We start from the raw sequence: 19998 nt of genomic DNA, 5'->3' as shown, positions 1-19998 counted from the left end.
CAGGTGTCCCAGGCAGTTAGTGATGGGAAAAGTCTTGTGGCTAGAGCACTGGACTGAGACTCAGGAGTCCTGGGCTCTGTTCCCAGCTCTGCCACTGACTGACTGTGTGGCGGTAGGAAAGTCACAACCCTGCTCTGTGCCTCAGTTTCCCCACCTGTATAATGGGGAATGACGGTCCTTATTTGTCTTGTGGTAGTCCCGTGAGAGCCTTGGTCATGGCCCGGGACCCATTACTGTGCCAGGCACTGAACAAACGCAGAAATCCAAGGTGTTCTAGGTTTAACTCCTCTTTCCTATGGCCCTGCCTCTTTCTATAGATTCCAATGCACCCTTGGGTGCCTTTGTGGAAGGGATGTTTGGATAAAACACGAGTGACTGGGCTCAGTACGGGGGCTGGGGAAATTCTCTGGCTTCTGCTGTGCAGGAGTCAGACCAGATGATCTAATGGACCCTTCTGGTCATAAACTCTGAAGAGGCCTCAGCTGAAAGTTGTAAACTCTTTGGGGCAGGCCGCAGGGACTGTCATTTTGTTCTGCGTCCTGCACCTTGCACCATGGGGTTCTGGGGCCATCACTGGGGCTGGCAGGTGATATCGTAATGCACAGAACAGGTGACGCTGTGTCAGGAATGAGGATCATGAGGCCTGGCAGAATTCAAATGTTTGTTTTTTATAATTTCAGCGGCTACTATCAAGATTCATTTTTAACCCTTTTCTCGTAGGTTTTTATCAGTCTAAATTTTCACTGTTGCAGGAAATTTATGAGGGGGGGTGGTGTCAGGCTATTCTGTAATGACGGTAGGTGGTGTGCTTCAAAAAGTGAAAGCTTTCTAAACTGTTAAGAGAGCTTGCCAACATCCCCGGGCAAACTGGTTACAGTATATATCCGTAAATCCACCCGTCGTGTCTGTCTTTGCCGTTCATCTGTTGACCCATTGGTAAGAACCCTAATGCAAAAATCGAAACTGCTGGGCTATGACTGGTAAGTTCACAAACCGCATGTTTCTTACTTTGCCTGACGATCGTTATCTATGGAAACGTGGGTTTGTGTATGCGTGGCGAAGTCCATCTTTACAGACATTTACCGTTAAAAATAAAAAAATAAAAAATAAATCCTTCCAAGTTTAGTATCGTTATGTAGGGCCCCCCTAGTGGTTACAATTGCCCCTGGAATTTGCATGCCAGTGTGCCTGAACACATGTTTGATAATGGGGATCACATATGAGTGAAGCATGACACACGCAGAGATGCGAGCCGAAGCATGTCAGTCATTTAGGCTTCTGCTCTTTCCATATGGGAAGATTGGCCGCTTGTTGCCTTGGAAGATTATCTCAGATGGAAACCTGATTATGTTTTGGGGTATTTTCTTAGTGATTTAGGAAGCTGTGTACACTGCAGGGCGTGACTGCTGACGTCAAGCCCATGACTCAGCTTCACTCAACTCTGTCAGCCTGACAGTATATTAAAGGCTCCGAAGGGGAGGAAACTAACAGCAGCTCCAGGGAGAAACCTCAGGCACAGAAATCACCAGCGCCGAGGGACGTGTCCTGAGCCACCTCGATCTTCGCCATGAAGGCTCCCGTGTTACTGCTCATCCCTTTGCTGTGCCTGGCCAGAGCGGCTCCGCAAGGTGAGTCCCCTGGTTCACGTGTGCAGTTTTGTTTACATCCGGCCTGGCTCCATCTGGGGCAGCTGTGTCTGGGCACAACGGGGCTCAAGGTGGCAGATATAATAACCATATTGCAAAGGAGGCATCTCTAGGGTAACAGCCTCTGCTTTAGGGGGAGACCCCCCCCCCCCAGTTCCTGTAGCCACGCCGTATGCTTCCAATTTACTGTCCACTTGTTTAGTTCCCAAGCTGCTGACTTGGGCAGAAAACTCCCAGTTACCCACCCGTCGCCTATGGTTTTCTAGGACAGACTCTTCCCAAAAGGGACAATAGTGCAGAAAGCCAGGGAACAGCCAGTCCCGGCCGCTCCTTCCATGCTTTTAGAGATAATGGTCTGATCTGGGGGGAGGTCACCGGTTTGAATCCAGCCCAGTAGGGCTTGAATGTCTGTTGCCATTTGATGGGTCTCAGCCCAGTTCCTGGGACAGTTTAAACCAACCCTTTGTTGGGAACCTCAGCAGAAATGCCAGCTCTGCCTGGGCCCTAGAGGATGAACATTCCCCCCGCTCCATGGAGACGGGGCCAGGCACGTGTAGGACAGGAAGCTTGCCCTGCTGGGACACTCGCTCTGTGGTTAGTCACCAGCCTCTTGGTCGCCTTCCTAGAAATTCACGCGCAGGACAAGGCAGAGGAATCTCGTGCTTGTTATTGCAGGGCAGGCGCCCCTGCTGGCCCACATGGGGGGCCGGTAGCCCCATGCAAGGCAGGAGTGTGGGTTTCCTGGTGATGCTGGTCCCGTTTCCATGGAGATGTCACCTAGCAACACCAGAGAGACGGCATTGTCTCTCACCAGACCAGGATGGGTGGAGGGGGCAGCAGAGGCCTTCTCAGCCTGGGATGTCCTTTTAGCAAGTCTGTAGACAGAGGTGGCAACAAAAGTGACAAGATTTAGGGAGTCCCAAAATGAGCCCCCCCCAAATGGGTCGGGTTTTCTGAGGCGCACTCTGCATGGCTGGTCCCCCTACTTTTCGGTGGCTTTCGTCCGACACCCAGAGCCAGGAGCTGCTCCTGAAAAGCCCAGGAAAATTCTGCCCTGCTTCGCTGTTAACCAACTCCTATCGTCTTGCAAATCTTTATCAGCTCTCTGGTGATCCCAATGGCCCCTTCTGACCTGGGAATCCAGAGATCTGTATTCAGCGCTGGGCAGGTTTTGAATTTGGAGCATAGTCGGCTGGCTCCGGAGGAGGGGTCCAGGTCCCAGAGCAGGTGGATTGGGAGAGGCTAAGGTGCGTTGAGCAGGAGACCCACTAAAAAGAGAACATGGTGCCAGGCGTCTCAGAGGGGAGTGGCACATGGGGCAGTAGCCCGCCCCCCATCCTCCCAGCACCGCGGCAGCACTCTGTTCTTAGCAGACTAGTTGGAGCTGGCGCGGGTACATCCCCCCCTGGCTGGGATCGGGAGGGATGCGCTGCCAGCTTCCCCTCTCGGAGTAAGGAGCGGAAGGATTCCTGGCCACCACTGTTACGTTTGCTCAAGTTAGATAAGACTTTAGTGGTTTTTCCAGCCGGTTCTTTGGTGGCGTTTGACAAGATCTGCAGAGTCCTTGGCACACAGCTTGGAAGAAGAGGCAGGATCACCCGATGCTCACAGGCAGGGGAAGTTTAGAGGGTTAAAAGGGCTGTGCTGGTCAGCTCTGGGTCACAAGCTTTGTGCCCAGGCAGGGGCGGGACGTGCCAGCCAGCTTCCTTCCTGCTCCGGTTGTGACCCTGACTGGTCGAGCTCCTGTGCAAACGCAGCTGTTTATTTAAGTGCCTTGGCTTGCTGGAAGATTGACAAAGGTATTTAGGTGCCTAAAGATGCAGCTGGGAGCCTATGAGATTTGTGAACTTACCCTGCTTTGGTGCCCTACTCCCTTTGATAGTCAAGGGGAGTTAGGCACGTAACTCATTCAGGGGCTATTGTAAATTCAGCTCCGTGCCTTTGGCCTCTAGTCCTGTTTTTGCCACGCTGGTCTCTCTCTCGGATACTTATCAGGCCCCATCACTGAGCATGACACAGTCTTTAATGGATTTATCCTCACGTGCTATTATCCCCATTGAACAGGTGAGGGAAACTGAGGCACAGAGCAACTAGGTGACTTGCCCAGGGTCAGACAAGGCGTCTGTGGCAGAGCAGGGAATGGACTACTGGTTTTCTAAATCCAAGACTAGAGCCCACCCTCCTTCTCCTAACTGAAGCCAGGGGGAGTTAGCGGCACCTCAGACAGTCCTACGTGGCTGGCCCCCATGTCATTGAAATTGTGATCTGAATGCCCCAGCCCAAGGCCTGAGTTCCCTCCTCTCATTATTGCCTGCTAAATATCTCTGGGCACCTTATCTCAGGCAGCAGCTCCACAACCTTCACAGGCTTCCTGCTCCTGCTTCAGGAATGTCATAAATAAATTGCTCCTGGGTCATCACAGTCTCCCAAAAGTCTAAGTGCAAATAACCCCAGCTGAACAAACTGAGCGCAGGGAAACGAAGGTGGCCCAGCAACAGGCAAAGGAACCTGGCTAGCTCGCCCATGATAATGTGTTAGGTGCTGTACGTGTACCCAGGAAGAGACAGGGCCTTATGAAACGTGCACTGAATGGTCCCTGGGTGGTTCTGTGTGCAGCGCCTGACATAATAGTGGCGCCCTGGTCTGTGACTGGGGCGCTTAAGCGCTACTGCAATACAAATAAATAGCAATCAGTATCATTGTCCCCCATGTTACAGATGAGAAAACTGAGGCACAGAGTAGGGAAGCGACTCTCCCAGGGTCATGCAGCAAGTCAATGATGGACCCAGGAATAGAACCCAGGAGTCCTGACTCTGGCTACAGTAACAGTTAGAAGAGAGGTAATTGCTACTCATGGTTGAGTGCCCAGTCAATCCCAACACCAAAGTGCTAAACTATGGAGAATTTTAAAAAAAACCATCTCATGCTTCAGGGTATAAAACAATCACCGCTGGGGTCAGGAAGGCAGCCTGCTGCTCTGTGTATGCAGCATGGCACAGCTGGACCTGTGCATTGTGGTAGCTGTTATTGGCCCCTGCCAGGGACATGATCCAGGGCTGGGTGCACCACGGGTCTGAACTGGCATGGTGGTTCCCATGTCACTATAGTTACATTGTGCCCCAAGCCAACCAGTAACCAGGTCCAGAACTTCCAGGCGTACTTTAGGCAGTCGTACACTATACGTACCCATCTCTCTAGGTTCTTCTCTGGCGCCCATCATTGCGGTATCTGTTTACCTGCTCAGCAGAATCATTAGTTAGGAATCAGTAAGTGGGGTTTGATTCTCCCTCCCCACAAGAAAAATTTCATAATCTGTGATCGTGAGCATTTCTAAAGGGCCGGGTTACCTGCACGGGGACCTTGGCCAGAAGATGACTATGGGGCATCTCAGCATGTGTGTGGGTAAGAAATAGAAGCAATAGGATAAACTTCAGGCTGAGTAACAGGAGACCTTTCCTAACAGTAATGTCTCCGGTTGTGGGAGCCCCATTGCTTGGGTTATTTTATAATGGACAGGGCTAAGCCCCAGAGACTATAATAGAGAATCAATCCCTGCCCTGTTGAGTTCACAGTCTGTCTAGACAAAGGGTGGGAGAAAGCAAGGGTTATTCTGCCCATTTTACAGATGATAATATTAATCTTTAGCTCTTACGTGACATTTCTCATCAGCAGATCTCAAAGTGCTTTACAAAGGTCAGTGTCATCACCCAATCTTACATGGGAGAAACTGAGGCACGGGGAGGTGAAATGGCTTGCCCAGGGTCACCCAGTAGGTCAGTAGCAGGGCCAGGATAGATTGTAGGTCTCTTGAATCCTAGCCCAATGCGCTATCCGCTATGCCACACTTCCTCCCTATTAAGGAGAAACTGAGGCATACAGCGATCACATGACTCGCTCAAGGCCACATGGACAGTTGGTGGCAGAGTCAAGAATCCAGGTCTCCTGAATCCCCATCCAGTGCTCTCATTGCAAGGCTTTTCCCATCACTAACTGCTGTGAATATCCCCGACTCCCCCATGTCAATCTCTCCCCTCCACGCAGCCCAGCTCGGCTCTGTTCGGAATCTCTGATTCAGACAGTCTCTACAATGTCTATCTGCCATTGGCGGTTGCCATATCTGCTTGTGTCAATAGGAGATTCCACCTCGTTAATTGCGGTTTGGCTTTGGGGCCCTAACGATGACACGCCTTGAAGCTTTGTATTCAATAATGGTTTCTTACACAACAGGCCTTTTGGCATTTTTGCTTATGGAAAAATCCTGGCAGGGTCTTTCGCCTAGTTCAATAGTTTTCAGTCTGTGCTCTGTGGACTCCTGGCAGCCCGCAGACCATGTTGAACTTTTCCAAAGGGGGCCACTCCTGCATTTGAAACTTCTTAGGGGTCTGCAAATGATAAAAGGTTGAAAACTGCCAGCCTTGCTGATTTCCTTGCAGCTGTTATCTCAGGCTCTGGTCCTGTGCTCTGGGGCTTCGAGAGTTTTGTGTCAGTGTAGTCTGCGGGATTGGATCCAAGTTCTGAAAATTCCTAGATTCCAAGGGCAGAAGGGACCAGTGTGATCGTCTAGTCTGACCTCTCGGATAACCCCTGCCAGAGAATTTCCTCCAGTTACCCTGTATTGATCCCAGTAACTTGCATTTAACTAAAGCATCTTGCAGAAAGGCAAGTCTGGCTTTGGATCAATGTATCTATTTGCTGCATTGATGCACTCTCGTTGCTTTCTGATCTCTGCACTGCCTTGGATTTAAAAACATGCAGCTGTGTAGAGACTCCTCTCTGGCGGGGCCTGGTTCAGGCCCCAGCCACGGCGGACACGGAGGTCATTGCACAAACCCTTATGCCCATGCTTAACTTTACTCATGCGTGGAGTCTCACCAGGTTCCTGGCACCCCTGAGCTCTGTGGGATGACTCAGGAGTCAGGGTGCATGCAGGATACTGCAACCTTAGGGAGGGGGCATGGCCATGGAGGAATCCATCCAAAGCCCCAGCCAGCTCTAGTGAGGTGCCAGCCTTCTGCTTCTGTACCTGTCTTCTGTGAACCCCATTTTCTCAGGACGCGGCTGATCTTCGCCATAAACTCCTTGGGAGAGGGAAGATCTAGGCCTTGTGTGCCTTTGAGACAAAGGGGAGAGGGGTGGGAAGCCAACGCCCCCGGTTTGCAGCAATGGGCGGTTCGGTGCAAATGTTTACACAGAGCCTGGAACTCCTGGGTTCTCATCCCCTGATTGACACTGGGATTGGCTGGCAGGGCCTGGCTCCCTTTCCCCCTGTGTACCGGGAAGGATACTCACTGTTCCCAGGACAAGAGGAAGGAGGGTTAGGCAATATTTGCTCAGCGATTGGAAGAAGATAATTGCTGTCTAAGTGCAGAGCATCTTGTGATCCCCAGGGGCAGGGCAGGTGCAGTAAGGCAAAGCAGGTTGGACCAGTCTGTTTGCAGAGACGGGCATGCTTGGATCTGTTATTGCACCTATAGTATCTATAGGCCCAGCTGAGATTAAGGCCCTCAGGGCACTGCACAGACCCAGAGTGATACATTGACAATCCAAGTAGACAACTGGTGAGAGGCAGAACAGAGCCAGCACATGACTTGCCTAGAATCGCGGCTCTGCCTCAACGCAGGGGGCTGGACTTGATGCCTTCGCAAGGTCCCATCCAGCCCCGCGTTGCTACGGTTCGATGCACCCACGCAGCAGGTGTGTGGCAGGGCCGGGAATCTGGAACCCAGCTCTCTAGCTTGTTAGGCCATTTACCCTTTTGGATCCTCACTAGCTATAGATCTGGTTTGTTATCAATTGAGTGAAAAGATGTGAGCGGTTGAGTAAGGGAGGCCTCTGGAGAGGAACTAAGGGGTTTTGCCTCCCAGGATCAGAGCCCAGGTCCATCCAATCCAGTTCCCTCTGTCAGAGGTTAGTAGGGGGCTGAAAACTGCTGCACGGGAGGGATTCTCTCATGGCTTTAGGGCCAGAGCCTGCTCCTTTTGCAGTCGATGGGAGTTTTGCCATTGGCTCTCGTGGACCAGGCCTGTCAGGATGCGACTTTTAGAGCTGGATGGAAAATGGGCTTTTTCCCCCCATAGAAAATCTTGACTTTTTGGTGCAAAGCTGCAAAAATTTTGATTTGAAAATGCTGCCCCAGTGCCTCATGGGAGTTGTAGTTTTGGTGCCTCAGTCTCCTACTCGCAGCTGGACTACATCTCCTGGGATGCACCACGGTGCGGCCCTGCTGAGCCACCCAGGATGCACCGTGGGAGTCCCCTGGCCACTGAACGGAAGGTGTAGTCCAGCTGGGGACCTGGCCCATGGAGGAGGAAGGGGGCATTCAGTGCCCAGGCCACAAATCCCATGAGGTCCTGCATCAGCATTTCCAAATGGAATTTTCTGCTGACTTTGCTGGTTTTCGGGTTTTGAATGCAAAATTCACATTGCCTGCAGAAGGCAAATACGTGCTGTGAAAAATGCTGTTTGCTCAAAAAGCCAATTTTCCCTCAAAAAATGATGTGAAGAGAAAATCCACTCCCCCCGCCCCCCTGCGTTCAGTTACACTCCATGCTGGTCCCTTCTCTCACATTCTACATCCTTATCTGGTGCTGTGTTTTTTCTGTTCTTTTCCTTTTTTTCTTTTGTGTACTATATTTTGTGTATTACCTGGCCTGGAGCTGCTCACTTCGCTCATCTCCCAGGCCTAACCCTGGCACCCTGGGTATGAAACCTGGCAGGTCACTTGTTAGTTGCTCTTTTCATCCATCTGTGCCTCAGTTTCCCCTGTCTCTAATGGGGATAATGGTGCCAGCCTCACAAGGGAGGCTGTGACGCCGCCAGGAGTTTTCACCACTGCCAACCCCAAGCATTTAAAACTCATGACTCAGGCCTCAAAAAACTCATGAGCACTAGTGCAAAGTGGGTGTGAAACACTGCCAGGTAGCACTATGCGCGGGCATGAATGACGGCATGAGATGCAGGAAAACAGACCTCTGGGTTCTGCACCTCTGTGGCGAAGCCGCCCTATTGCTAAGGAGATCTGAGCCCTGGTACTTCAGCTAAACTCTCGCTCCCAGGGGTCAGCAGGGGACTTCCCCTGAGGGCAGCGCGTCCCATCGCTGCCTCCTGCAGGGTTTCTTGCACCTTCCCGTGGAGCTGCTAGCATCTGCTCCTGGCCAGCCAAGGGCTCCCTTCCATTGGAAGCAGCATCTCTCAGCTAATCAATTCCCTGCCCTGGCAGAGGCCTGGGGCATTGGCGTGACCTTGGGCTCTCCTGTGCACGGCAGGTTACTCTCCTGGGGACTGAATGTTTAGTTGAGCTGGAGTCGCTGGTGCAGTCGAGAGTTTGCAGAGTGAAATGTGCTGCACTATGTAACACGGGAAGTCAGGCGGGGAGCCTGGATGGTCCCTTCTGACCGTACGCTCTGCACAGTCTTGCCCTTCGATTCTCCTTCCCCTTCCTCCTGCTGCAGCTGCGTGAGCCTGAGTAAAGCTGAGCTGTCACTGCGAGCAGCCGTTCTCCCCACGCTTTGCCCTTGTGCCGACCTAATGCACGAGTGGCCCAGTGGCACAACCCAGGCAGCTGGAGGCTGCAGATGCTGCTGCTCCTCAATCCCGACCCGCAGCCCCCTGCTATCCAAACCCGGGGCTCCCCACACACCGCTCTGCCGCTGTGCCCCAATCCCAACCCGCAGCCCCCTGCTATCCAAACCCGGGGCTCCCCACACACCGCTCTGCCGCTGTGCCCCAATCCCGACCCGCAGCCCCCTGCTATCCAAACCCGGGGCTCCCCACACACCACTCTGCCTCTGTGCCCCAATCCCGACCCACAGCCCCCTGCTATCCAAACCCGGGGCTCCCCACACACCGCTCTGCTGCTGTGCCCCAATCCCGACCTGCAGCCCCCTGCTATCCAAACCCGGGGCTCCCCACACACCGCTCTGCCGCTGTGCCCCAATCCCAACCCGCAGCCCCCTGCTATCCAAACCCGGGGCTCCCCACACACCGCTCTGCCGCTGTGCCCCAATCCTGACCCACAGCCCCCTGCTATCCAAACCCGGGGCTCCCCACACACTGCTCTGCCGCTGTGCCCCAATCCCGACCCACAGCCCCCTGCTATCCAGCCTGTGCCTGCTGCTCAGGGTGAGTGGGTGGTGTGTGGATTAACCTGTGACTAATGCAGACCTGGTTAAGGTTTCCCATCGCTGGGTTTATCTCCTCATCCCCTGTCTGACTATGCTGGTTACCAGCCACTTTTCCAGGAAAGGGGATTAACAGCATTTAAGTGGGGATGGGCCCAGAGCTGGGGTGGGGGGAGGGCTGGCATAGCACCATCACTCACTCTGAGGTCCCCTGGGTCCTGCCAGTGGGGCCAGTAGGGTGACCGGATAGCAAGTGTGAAAAATCGGGACTCTTTTTGTTTCTGGGTAGTGGGTGGGGGGGTATAGTCGTGTATATGAGATATCCCCATATTAGGGGCTTTATCTGGTCACCTTAGTTGCTAGTTCTGGCAGTTTGATCACAAATGTCACAATCATTGGTGTTTCTCATAAAGCCCCAGTTCCCAGAGTCCTGGGATTATGGGACAGTCTCTGCTTTTCTTCTTCTTTTTTTAATAAGAAAGTTTCTAACCCTGGCAGTTGGGAGAAAAGCAGGAAAACGCCCCCCCAGCGGCTAACCTTTACAGCCAAAAGGGACAATCAGTGTCACAGGGCTGGCATCTCCCGAGAGCTGGAGATCTTCTCAAAGCCCAAGCTCCTGGAGTCAGGGGACTTTGGCGAGCGTTTCTGTATGGCTCAGGGCTTAGGGCACTAGCTAGAACATGAGAAACCCCGGGCCAGTTCCTTACTCTGCTACAGACCCTTGTGTGACCTTAGCCTCTGTGCCTCAGTTTCCCCAGCTGTACAATGAGGTAACAGCCCTGCCCTATGTTGCGGGGCCATTGGGAAGATAAACACATTGAAGGCTGCAAAGCGCTCTGGCCCCATTGAGGAAAAGGCTGTATAACCGCAAGAGACGACTCTTACTCCACTTCTAGCTCTTGAGGGCACAGAGAAAAGCCGCAGAGCAGGACCCCCAAGGGCTCCGGCCCCAGGCTGCCAAGAAAGGGACCCTTCCCCCCATTAGATCTTGTCATTTCTGAGCCAGACCCCTGATCTCCTGGCATGGCGGCACTGGGTCCAGCCGCTCACCGCGTCCTTTGTTCCTCTCTCAGATGGCCAAGAGGAGCTGCCCGACGCAACAGCCGAGGACCTGCTCCAGAGCGAAGTGATCCCGGAGCTGCCCCTGGACTTGGAGCAAGGTGAGCTGGGAGGAGGGCGCTGGCCCTTCCAACTCCTCCTGCCCTGCCGGGCGGGTTCCACTGGGTGACACCAGCCTGGCTGGGGAATCCCGAGTAGAAGGAGAAAGCACTGGAGGTGGGGTGGGGGGAGCACATCCAGGCCATGCCAAATGATGCCCCCTCCCCGCAGATAACCTGGGGCCCTGGCTCTGTCCAAAGGGGCTGGGATCTGGCCGTGTTACCCTGCTCCGTGGGCTGGCTCACTCGCTCCCCTGCTTCATTAGGGGCAGTGGGTCCAGTTTGTGTCCAGTCCTGGCTCCGTCTAGCACCGGCCTGGCACGCTTCTTTGGGGCCAGAGCCGGGAGCAGCATCCCAGTGCGACCGGGCCAGAGCCATACCAACTTCCCACCGCAGAGCGCGCCCCAGCTCCCGGCCACTCCCGCTGATGTGCAGCTCCCTCTGGGGTGGAGCTCAGTAGCTGTCGGCCAGGGATTTAGGGAGGCTGAAGGATTTGGCCAGGAGCCCGGGGTGGCCCCAGGGGGTCAGGATGGAACTAGGGGTGATGAGTGCCCCCTGGAGGGTGCTCTCCCATCCTAGTTCAGCCTCCTCGCGTTTGAGCCGGGAATGGGACAGGCTGACGGGACCCCTGGGAAGCCGAGCGGGGCCTGGCCCTGATTGCAGGCTTGTGAACTTGCTTTCCCTCCGCCGTAGGGCCCATCCTGGTCCGTGGGGCCCCTCTGGCTGGGGAGGCCGTGCTGCAGACCAGAGTCGAAGGCCCTCGCATCACCACCTGTGGCAACGGCCCCTCCTGCCGGGCCCAGCCCTGGGGTCACAAGCTGGATGACTTCCCGCCGGCCCGCCCCAGCGCCAGCAACATCGACAACATCTGCCTGGAGGGGAGGAAGAAGGTGTCGTACGGGCCCACGAACCTGCCCCAGACAGGGTTCTCCCACCTCAGGCGCCAAGGCAATGCCATCAACCTCCTGGAGGCCAGCCTGGAGCGGTGCTGCCCGCAGGCCGAGCGCCTGGGCTGTGCGGAGAGCGCGGTGAGTCCCTGGGCTCCAGCTGCCCCGTGGAGCCGCTGTGTTACAGCAGCACCCAGCTGAGCTCTGGCGGGGGCGGGGGGGCACCTACACCTCCCCTGGGAGAGACGGTCCCTGCCCCTCAGGCCAACAAGACAAAGGGCGGGAGGGGAAACTGAGGCACGAGGGTGGGTGTGACGTAGCCAGAATCCGTGGCAGAGCCAGCAACTAAACCCAGCTCTCCGAAGTCCAGGCCTGTTGCCCTTATCACAAGGCCGCGCTGCCCCTCTCTCAAGGAAGGATCCTGTGAGGGATCACTAGGGTGGGGAAGAGGCTTTGGGACAGTGCAGGAAACAGCCCCACTGAGAGACCTAGAGCCATTCGCAGGGCTGGTGATAGGACCTGGAGAGCCAGGCCTGGGTCCCCAAGGCGGGCACAGCATGGGCACTGCGGGATTCCCTGGAGGGGGACCCCTCTCGCTATGCCAGGGGAGCGCCGTCTCCAGCGGCCATTCAACCCTCGCCCTCTGGGCTGCGGCTGCCAGCTAGGGGCCGATTGTGTTGGCTGGGAGCCAGACAGAGACCTGGCAAATGCATCCCAGCAGCCACCCGCCGCTGAGCTGCGGCTGCTTCCAGCTTGGGCGCGATGGAGGGGAAGCCAGCCACCTGGAGGGCAAAGTGCTCCTTGCCCCGAGCTGGGACGGGTTCTGGGGTGAGTGGAGGGCTCTGGGGCGCTGGAGGGGCTCTGGGCCCCCACTGGGGCTTCCCACTGACTGCCTCCCTTCCTCCGGCAGTGGAAGGAAGCCCTGGAGCAGTTCTGTAAAGACGAGTTCTCGGTGAAGACCAAGCACTACCACTGCTGCAAGCGGGAGGGCACTGACCGGGAGCTGTGCTTCGCCAGCGAGGCCCCGGACCCCAGCTACAACCCTAACGTTGCCAGCACCGTGCCCCCCAGTACCAGGCTGTGGCCCAGGCTGCCCGAGATCTCCTTCCCGCCCGGCGAGCCCACCGCCAGCAACATCAAGAACATCTGTCGGCTGCGCAAATTCCGACCCGTCTACCTGCCCAGCGCCATCCCCACCACGGGCTACGGCTGGTTCCAGCGCCAGGCCCGCGCCATCAGCCGCCTGGAGAACGACTGCAAGAAGTGCTGCAAGAACGAGAACGTCGACTGTGCTCACGCCGCGGTGAGGGGGGGCTCGGCACGGGGCTGGGGGGGACACGCCCGAGGGAGGGGGGCAGCGGGTGCCAATCCCAAGGGGCCATCGGCGAGGGGGGGAGGAGTTTGTCCCAGCCCAGCCTCCCTGGTGCGCTTGGTCTGTGTTCAGTCCCGGGGCGAGGGGGCGATGGGGTTTGTTACATTGTGTTCTCTCCCCTCCCCCTTTCCCCCCCGGGCCCCATTTTCATATAAAGCCCGGAGGGGGCTCTGCCTGGCCCATTTCTGTTCTGGCAGGAGCAGGAATGACTGGGGGGCCAGGCTGGCTCCCTGGCTGTCTCTCTGTGCTGGGTACAGATCAGGTGCTAAACAAATGGGATCCCGGGGCATTCCAGGAACCAGGAATATTCGGGGACTTTCGGTCACACCTGGAAGGCCCCGACTTGAGCTCAGGGCCCAATGGTGCCGCCCAGCCACGGAGACACTCTCCGCCCCAAAGAGTTCAGCCGGTGGCTAGACAAAGGCAGAGTTATTATCCGAGCCCAGGCTGACCCATGAGGGCAGCGGCAGAGCTGGGAATAGGACCCAGGCGTCCTGTGTCCCACGCTGCAGCCTCAGCCACCCGTCCAGCCTCTGGCACTGGCAGAATTGTGGCCTGTTCCTTCTGTACATGGCTTCTCTTGCTCTCTCTAGTGGGAGAAGGCCCTGGCTCAGTTCTGCAAGCAGGAGCTGTCGGTGAAGACCAAACCCCACCAGTGCTGCAAGGAGGCTGAAGGCAAGGCCAGGTTCAGCTGTTTCTCCAGCCAGGCCCCAAACCCGGCCTACGACAAGGAGATCCAGGCTGTCACCCTGGGCGTGGTGACCCCGACGCTCCTGGACGTGCTGTGTGGGGAAATCAAGCTCTTCACTAAACAGTGAGTCTGACCCGCAGACATTCACCAGGCCTCCTGGGGAATTAGCTTCCCCCACCAGAGAATGGGGATGTTGAAACACAAATTCGTTATCTCTAGCTTGCTTGCTAGCATATATATACCTGCCCCTGGAAATTTCCACTATATGCATCTGAGGAAGTGGGTATTCACCCACGAAAGCTCATGCTCCAAAACGTCTGTTAGTCTATAAGGTGCCACAGGATTCTTTGCTGCTTTTACAGATCCAGACTAACACGGCTACCCCTCTGATACGAAACACAAGAGACTTGCCCAGGCTCACAAATGGAGCCAGCAGCAGAGCAAAGAAGCCAGGATTTGTCCTGAATTCCTGATCCCCATCCTCCCTTCCCAGAGCTGGGAACAGAACCCAGGAGTCCTGACTCCCAGCCCCACCCCCGCTCTACCCACTAGACCCCACTCCCTCCTAGCACTGGGACTAGAACCCAGGAGTCCTGACTCCCAGCCCCACCCCTGCTCTACCCACTAGACTCCACTCCATCCTAGCACTGGGACTAGAACCCAGGAGTCCTGACTCCCAGCCCCACCCCCGCTCTGCCCACTGGACCCCACACCATCCTCGCACTGGGACTAGAACCCAGGAGTCCTGACTCCCAGCCCCACCCCTGCTCTACCCACTAGACCCCACTCCCTCCTAGCACTGGGACTAGAACCCAGGAGTCCTGACTCCCAGCCCCACCCCCGCTCTACCCACTGGACCCCACTCCATCCTCGCACTGGGACTAGAACCCAGGAGTCCTGACTCCCAGCCCCACCCCCGCTCTACCCACTAGACTCCACTCCATCCTCGCACTGGGACTAGAACCCAGGAGTCCTGACTCCCAGCCCCACCCCCGCTCTGCCCACTGGACCCGTCAGGTAGGCTCGCTGTGACTGTTGCCATCTGTAATGCCCGAGCAGCGCAGGGCAGTGGCCTATAGAAAGATAGAGGGGCCTGGGAAGGAATTAATCCAGCCTGCGCCAGGTGCTGGCAAAACAGAGGTTCAATTTCTGGGTTAGCGGTTGGATTAGCGAGGCTGCAGCGCCGCCTTCTGGCCATGAGGAAAGAAGCAAATCCCCCCATATGGGGTTTTTCCAGCCAGGGTTTGCTCTGATTACAGGCAGCTCGTTTTCGATCCAGCTTCACGCCAGGCATGAATTATTTAGCCAGAGTAGAATCCCATCCACACCTCTCACTCCTCCGCTGCCCACCACGCGCTCCATGCCCCGGTGCGAGCCTCACCGTGGGATTTTCCTGGTGCGAGGGGAATTGCTGGTAGTGGGGCTTTGCTGGGAGTGACGTCCGCAGGGACAGAGCCCAGGGTCTGTCCTGGCCCTATATCACTGGGGCAGAATCTTTGCCCTGTGTTCAAGGAACAAGCCAGACCCCCAGCCAATGTAGGTCAGCGCAGCCCCATTGACTCCACCTATTTTGCTCTCTCCACTGAATGTCCTGATGAGGAAACAGGCCTGTCAAATCCCAGGTGGCTTCTATGGAACAGCAGTGACCTGGTGGGAAGGCCCAGGCCAGGGAGCCGAGAGACCCAGGACCTGGCTCTCTGTTGCATTTACACCAGTGTAAAGCGCTGATCTGGTTCGGTAACATGTTACATGCACTTTGCATTCGCTTGGCAGGGTGTAAATGACAAGCCTAGGTGCAGTGTGATGGAGAATCTATTCTGGTCTCTGCCACAGTCGTCCATCTGCAACCTTAGGCAAATCACTTAAACTTTCCGGGCCAGATCTTCAGATGGGCTAAACTTAAAGCTTGTGGAGCGCCATTGAAATCTCCCCAGGCACTTTACAGGCTATGTATGCTGGGTTCACACACCTGCCACCGAAATGCAGCTGCCTCTGGGGAGGAATGCTGCAGCTGTTTAACAGCGCACAGCAACGTGATGCTGCAGTTTACAACAGGAAGTGCATAAGAATGCAGCATCCGATTGACTCCACCTGGAGAATTTAGGGAGACAGGACATAATTCAGTGAGGTCGTATTTAAATGCGGATTCTCCGTGACTGCAAAAGAACAGGATCTTAGTTTCATGTCTCCACTAATAGGGGGGCACCTCTGGCAGCGCAGCGCCCTCTAGAGCATGATGCTGGGTATATTCCAGTACTCGCCAGACAGGCTGCTGGTTAGCCCAAGCCCTGAGCTCCAGTCATGGGTACAAACTACTCTCTTCTTGTTACTAGGAAACCAATCCCAAACATGATCCAGAGCATGACGAAGCCCTGCTGCAGCCTTCAGGGTGAGGAGAGGACTCAGTGTGCAGAGAAAGAGGTGAGTGCAAGGGACGGGGGGGCTGCACACAACGTGGTGATTAAAAGGCTGGAGAGCCGTGGCATTGCTGCCCTGGGCTGAGAGAGGAAGGATAGTGCAATGGTCAGGGTGGCTCCTCTGTGATGCCCAAGACCGGGGTTCAATTCCTGCCTTGCCAGACTCCCCGCGTGACCTTGGGATGTCACTTCACTCTCTGTCTCTCTGGGGTTCAGTGCGGGTAGTGGTGAGGCCCTGCCTCCCGACGGGCCCATCAGGGTAAATACCAAGAGGTGCTCAGATACTGAGAGCCAGGCAAGGACCTCAGCTAGAAGCAGTGTTAGTAACGGGAGACGTGTCTACACACAAGTCCACACCATCGAGATCAAGGACAGCTTAGACCAGCTGAGGGCTGCTGTCCCCCGGGAGCTAACATCAGCCATGAGGTGTGAAAAACCCACCCCAACGAGAGCCGGAGTGGTGCCGGCCTCAACCTGGTGCAGACAGTGCCAGGCCGACCGCCTCTCGGTGTCTAGATCTGCCACTGGAGCGGTCTAGGTGTAGACAGAACCCAAGACTTTGCCTGGTTTGTGCTCTGGGGGGGAACCCTCCTGTCTCAGTGGCTCGTTACCTGCAGGGCTGCTGGACAAATTCACACCTCGGTCATTTCTGCTAAACCAAACCATGCTGGAGTGAGGGCAGCCGGTCAGAACCAGCATTGGTTTGATTCAGGTTGGCTTTGAAAGCACCTTACCCTTCCCCCCGTGAGAGATCTGGGACCCCAGGGGCGGTGCGTGAATCGCTGCAGGCGGACCTGGGTATCTGGGTTACCTCATGTAACTTGGTGGCCTGTACCTCCTGCCAGTGCCCCCTGCCTCCTAGATCTAAGTGTTAAGGTCATAGCAGGCTGGCACCACTTACCCAGGCTGGCACCACTTACCCTTGAACTCGCATGGGCTTGGCAGGCCCCCAGCCTGGCTGAGCGGCGCAGCCACCGTGTCCTCCGATCATAACACCTGGCTGTGAAACCCAGGCCTCCCTGGTTCTGCACGGCGCTCGGGATCGGAGCTTTGGTTTCCTGTGACGCATGGGGTTGAAAATGAGCTCTGGCTGGCTGGGGAAAGGGGGAGGTTGGAGGTGAGCTGCCCCGTGCACTGAATCGCTGCGGGCTTTTGTGTGCAAAGATGAGCCACTGCTTGTGTTATTTTGAAACCGGGGGGAGGGGAGGGGTGTAATGTGCTGCGAGGGCTCCCCTGGGGTGAGGGTGCAGGGAGATGGTATTTCAGAGCTCAGGACATGCCCATAACTCGGGAGGTGGGGGGAGTTTATCGCCATAGTACAGAGGCAGGAAACTGAGGCACAGAGGAGGAAAATGGCTTGTTCAAGGTCATGCAGTGAGAGACTGGTGCCGCTGGAGGTAGAACCCAGGAGTCCTGACCCCTAGTGCCCTTGAGTGACTGACTTGCTGCGTGCCCTTGGGTGACTGACTTGCTGCGTGTCCCAGGCCTCGGCTCTAACCACCTCTGCTCGCTGCTCTCCCCAGAAAGCCCTTTCCATCGCCGCCCTGTGCACCACCCAGAAGGACTCCTGGAAGGACAAGGATCAGTGCTGCTCCCAGGAGGAGGAGGAGGACAGAGCCGACTGCTTCAATGCCAGCTACCTGGCCACCATCTTCCTGGCCAGCACGGGCCTGGGGCAGGTCCCCAGCGAGCCGAGTGCGGCGCCCTGAAAGGACAGAAAGACCCAGAACTGTCTCCCTTGCACGTTCGCGTATCACTGTGCCCCCTTCTCCCCCGCGCTCCCCCCAGCTGTTTCCAGCCCAGAGCTGAGCGGCAGCTGGCCGTTGCTGTCCTGGCCTTCGCTCTCGAAGAACGTGAGCGCTGAGGAGATGCTTGAGGGATTCCACCAGCGCTTGGCTCCCTTCTGGATTGTGTTTTAACGCCGATCCCCTGGGCCCTGGCTCCAGCTGCGTTTCTCTGATCTCGAGACAGCCCTGTCCCTGCTCACATCCCCATCCCCTGGGGTGGCAGCAACAGATGAGCCCAGGTTCTTGTGTCCCATCCCCCCAGCCCTGTATCCTGCCTGACCCCCCCGTCCCCCCCAGTTGCAAGCTGTGGCCCTCTCTTCTGCAACACGTACGCAAAAGGCCCTTAACGCGGGTTGATTCCTTCACGGAGCCGGGAGAGCGAGGAGGCTTTGAGATGGGAGCTGAGTGAGTGGGTTTGGCCGCACCTAACAGCCAGCGACCCCTACTGGCCAGCTTGGAGCTTTCGGGCGGCGAGAGGCAGCCATCCAACCAGCTGGCTGGCGGCTCTCTGGGAGCGTGATACGGAGCAGCAGGCTCCAGCCCTGGCTGGGATCTGCGCTCTGGAGTCCTTCTGGGAGCTGATTCCGAGCAGGGCGTCCAAGGGGAGCCGCAGTTTATGTGGATTCAGCCTGAACCAGCTGGTCGGTCTCCTGGGAGAGCCTGGGCTTGGGTTTTGTACAGACTGAGGTGGGCGAGAAGCAGGGAGTTGGGGAGCGACAGAGGGGACTAAACACCCGAGCTGCTTCTCCCGTGAGCCGTCGGGCAGCTGGCCCTGGGGCCTGTGCCCTGGGGGCAGCGTAGCTGGGAGAGCCCCTTTCCCCTTGATCCAATTTGTCAGCCCTGGGGGGAACCCATCCCCCCCGCTCTGTGCAGTGGGAGGGCCTGCTCAGCATTCTTTGCTAGCGCCCGAGCTGGCTTTGGGGGTGCGCAGGGCAGCGGGATCCTGATCTCCCGGTGGCTCTGTGGTGTCCCCTTGCACTTGTAACCTGTGTTTGTACTTAGCCCGGAGACTGTATCAACTCTTCTCTGCCAAAGGCTCTAGGGAGATTCCTAATAAACCTTTTTGATGAGTAACCTGGACTCTCTCTCATCTGTTCCCAGCCACCCTCGGGATTCCTGCTCTTTTCTAGCCCCCGTAGTGTACCTGATGGACCTGCCTTTCCTCTCTGCTCCAGGAAATTTTCCTGGGTAGTTTTGCACAGTGATTCAGGGGCTTTATTGGTGAATTGGCTACAAGAGACCCCCCTCTCTGCTGTGGGCCTGCCACCAGCCACGTGGGTGATGCGTGAGTGTTGCGGTCCCACGTTCTAATTCTCGGGGCTCGGCTTCTAAAGGAACGTGACACCATGTTTGGCCCTTTGCAAACCTTGAGCAGCCAAGCGCCCCCTTTCTCCACCCTGCTACCAAGGTGGGGTCCTGTGTGTGGCCCATTCAGTTTGAGGGATTGGTCCTGCTTCTCTGCATCATCCCAGCTGTGGGTGTCATTGTCCCTGATGCTCCTTAGCTCGAGCACCAGGATTCCTGCTGCCAGGATACAGCTGATGCAGGTGGCCGGAGCTGGGGATGGGCAGGGGCATAACTACACGCAGGGCTAGAGAGATCATGTTTGTATTAGGGTGGTGTGAGAGCAGGGCCCAGGTGTGCTGGGTGCTGTCCGGACTCAAACACAGTGTAAACAGACCAAGGGTGGGAGGGAAAAGAGTGGGGATGCGACTTGCCCAGGTCACCCAGTGGGTCACTGGCAGAGCTGCGATTAGAGCCCCTGGGTCCCAGTCCAGTGCTCCACCCACTGGACAGCGCTGCCTCCAGCACTGTGCAGGAGGGGTGGAACGCCCTGGTGCAGGGAATTGTGGGGTAGTGGAGGACGAGCTAAACACAGGCTGGGTGCAAAGGGGGTGGGGGAGAGGGGCGGCTTTGATGT

The 19998-nt window shown here is 56.4% G+C and overlaps 1 protein-coding gene across 1 annotated transcript; it reads left to right on the top strand.

Moving 5' to 3' along the window:
- The first annotated feature begins 1443 nt into the window (after positions 1–1443).
- Positions 1444–19151, top strand: ECM1 (extracellular matrix protein 1). The gene is made up of 7 exons (XM_050930403.1): positions 1444–1628; positions 10840–10926; positions 11617–11951; positions 12721–13113; positions 13776–13996; positions 16207–16294; positions 17814–19151. Exons 1-7 carry the CDS (start codon positions 1568–1570, stop codon positions 17997–17999), a joined length of 1371 nt encoding a protein of 456 aa, XP_050786360.1. The 5' UTR covers positions 1444–1567; the 3' UTR covers positions 18000–19151.
- Positions 19152–19998: the final 847 nt, after the last annotated feature.

Source organism: Gopherus flavomarginatus, chromosome 20 (genome assembly GCF_025201925.1).
Source record: "Gopherus flavomarginatus isolate rGopFla2 chromosome 20, rGopFla2.mat.asm, whole genome shotgun sequence".
Taxonomy (NCBI): domain Eukaryota; kingdom Metazoa; phylum Chordata; order Testudines; family Testudinidae; genus Gopherus; species Gopherus flavomarginatus.
Note: the sequence above shows the minus strand (reverse complement) of the source record. Positions and strands in the feature narration are given on the sequence as shown.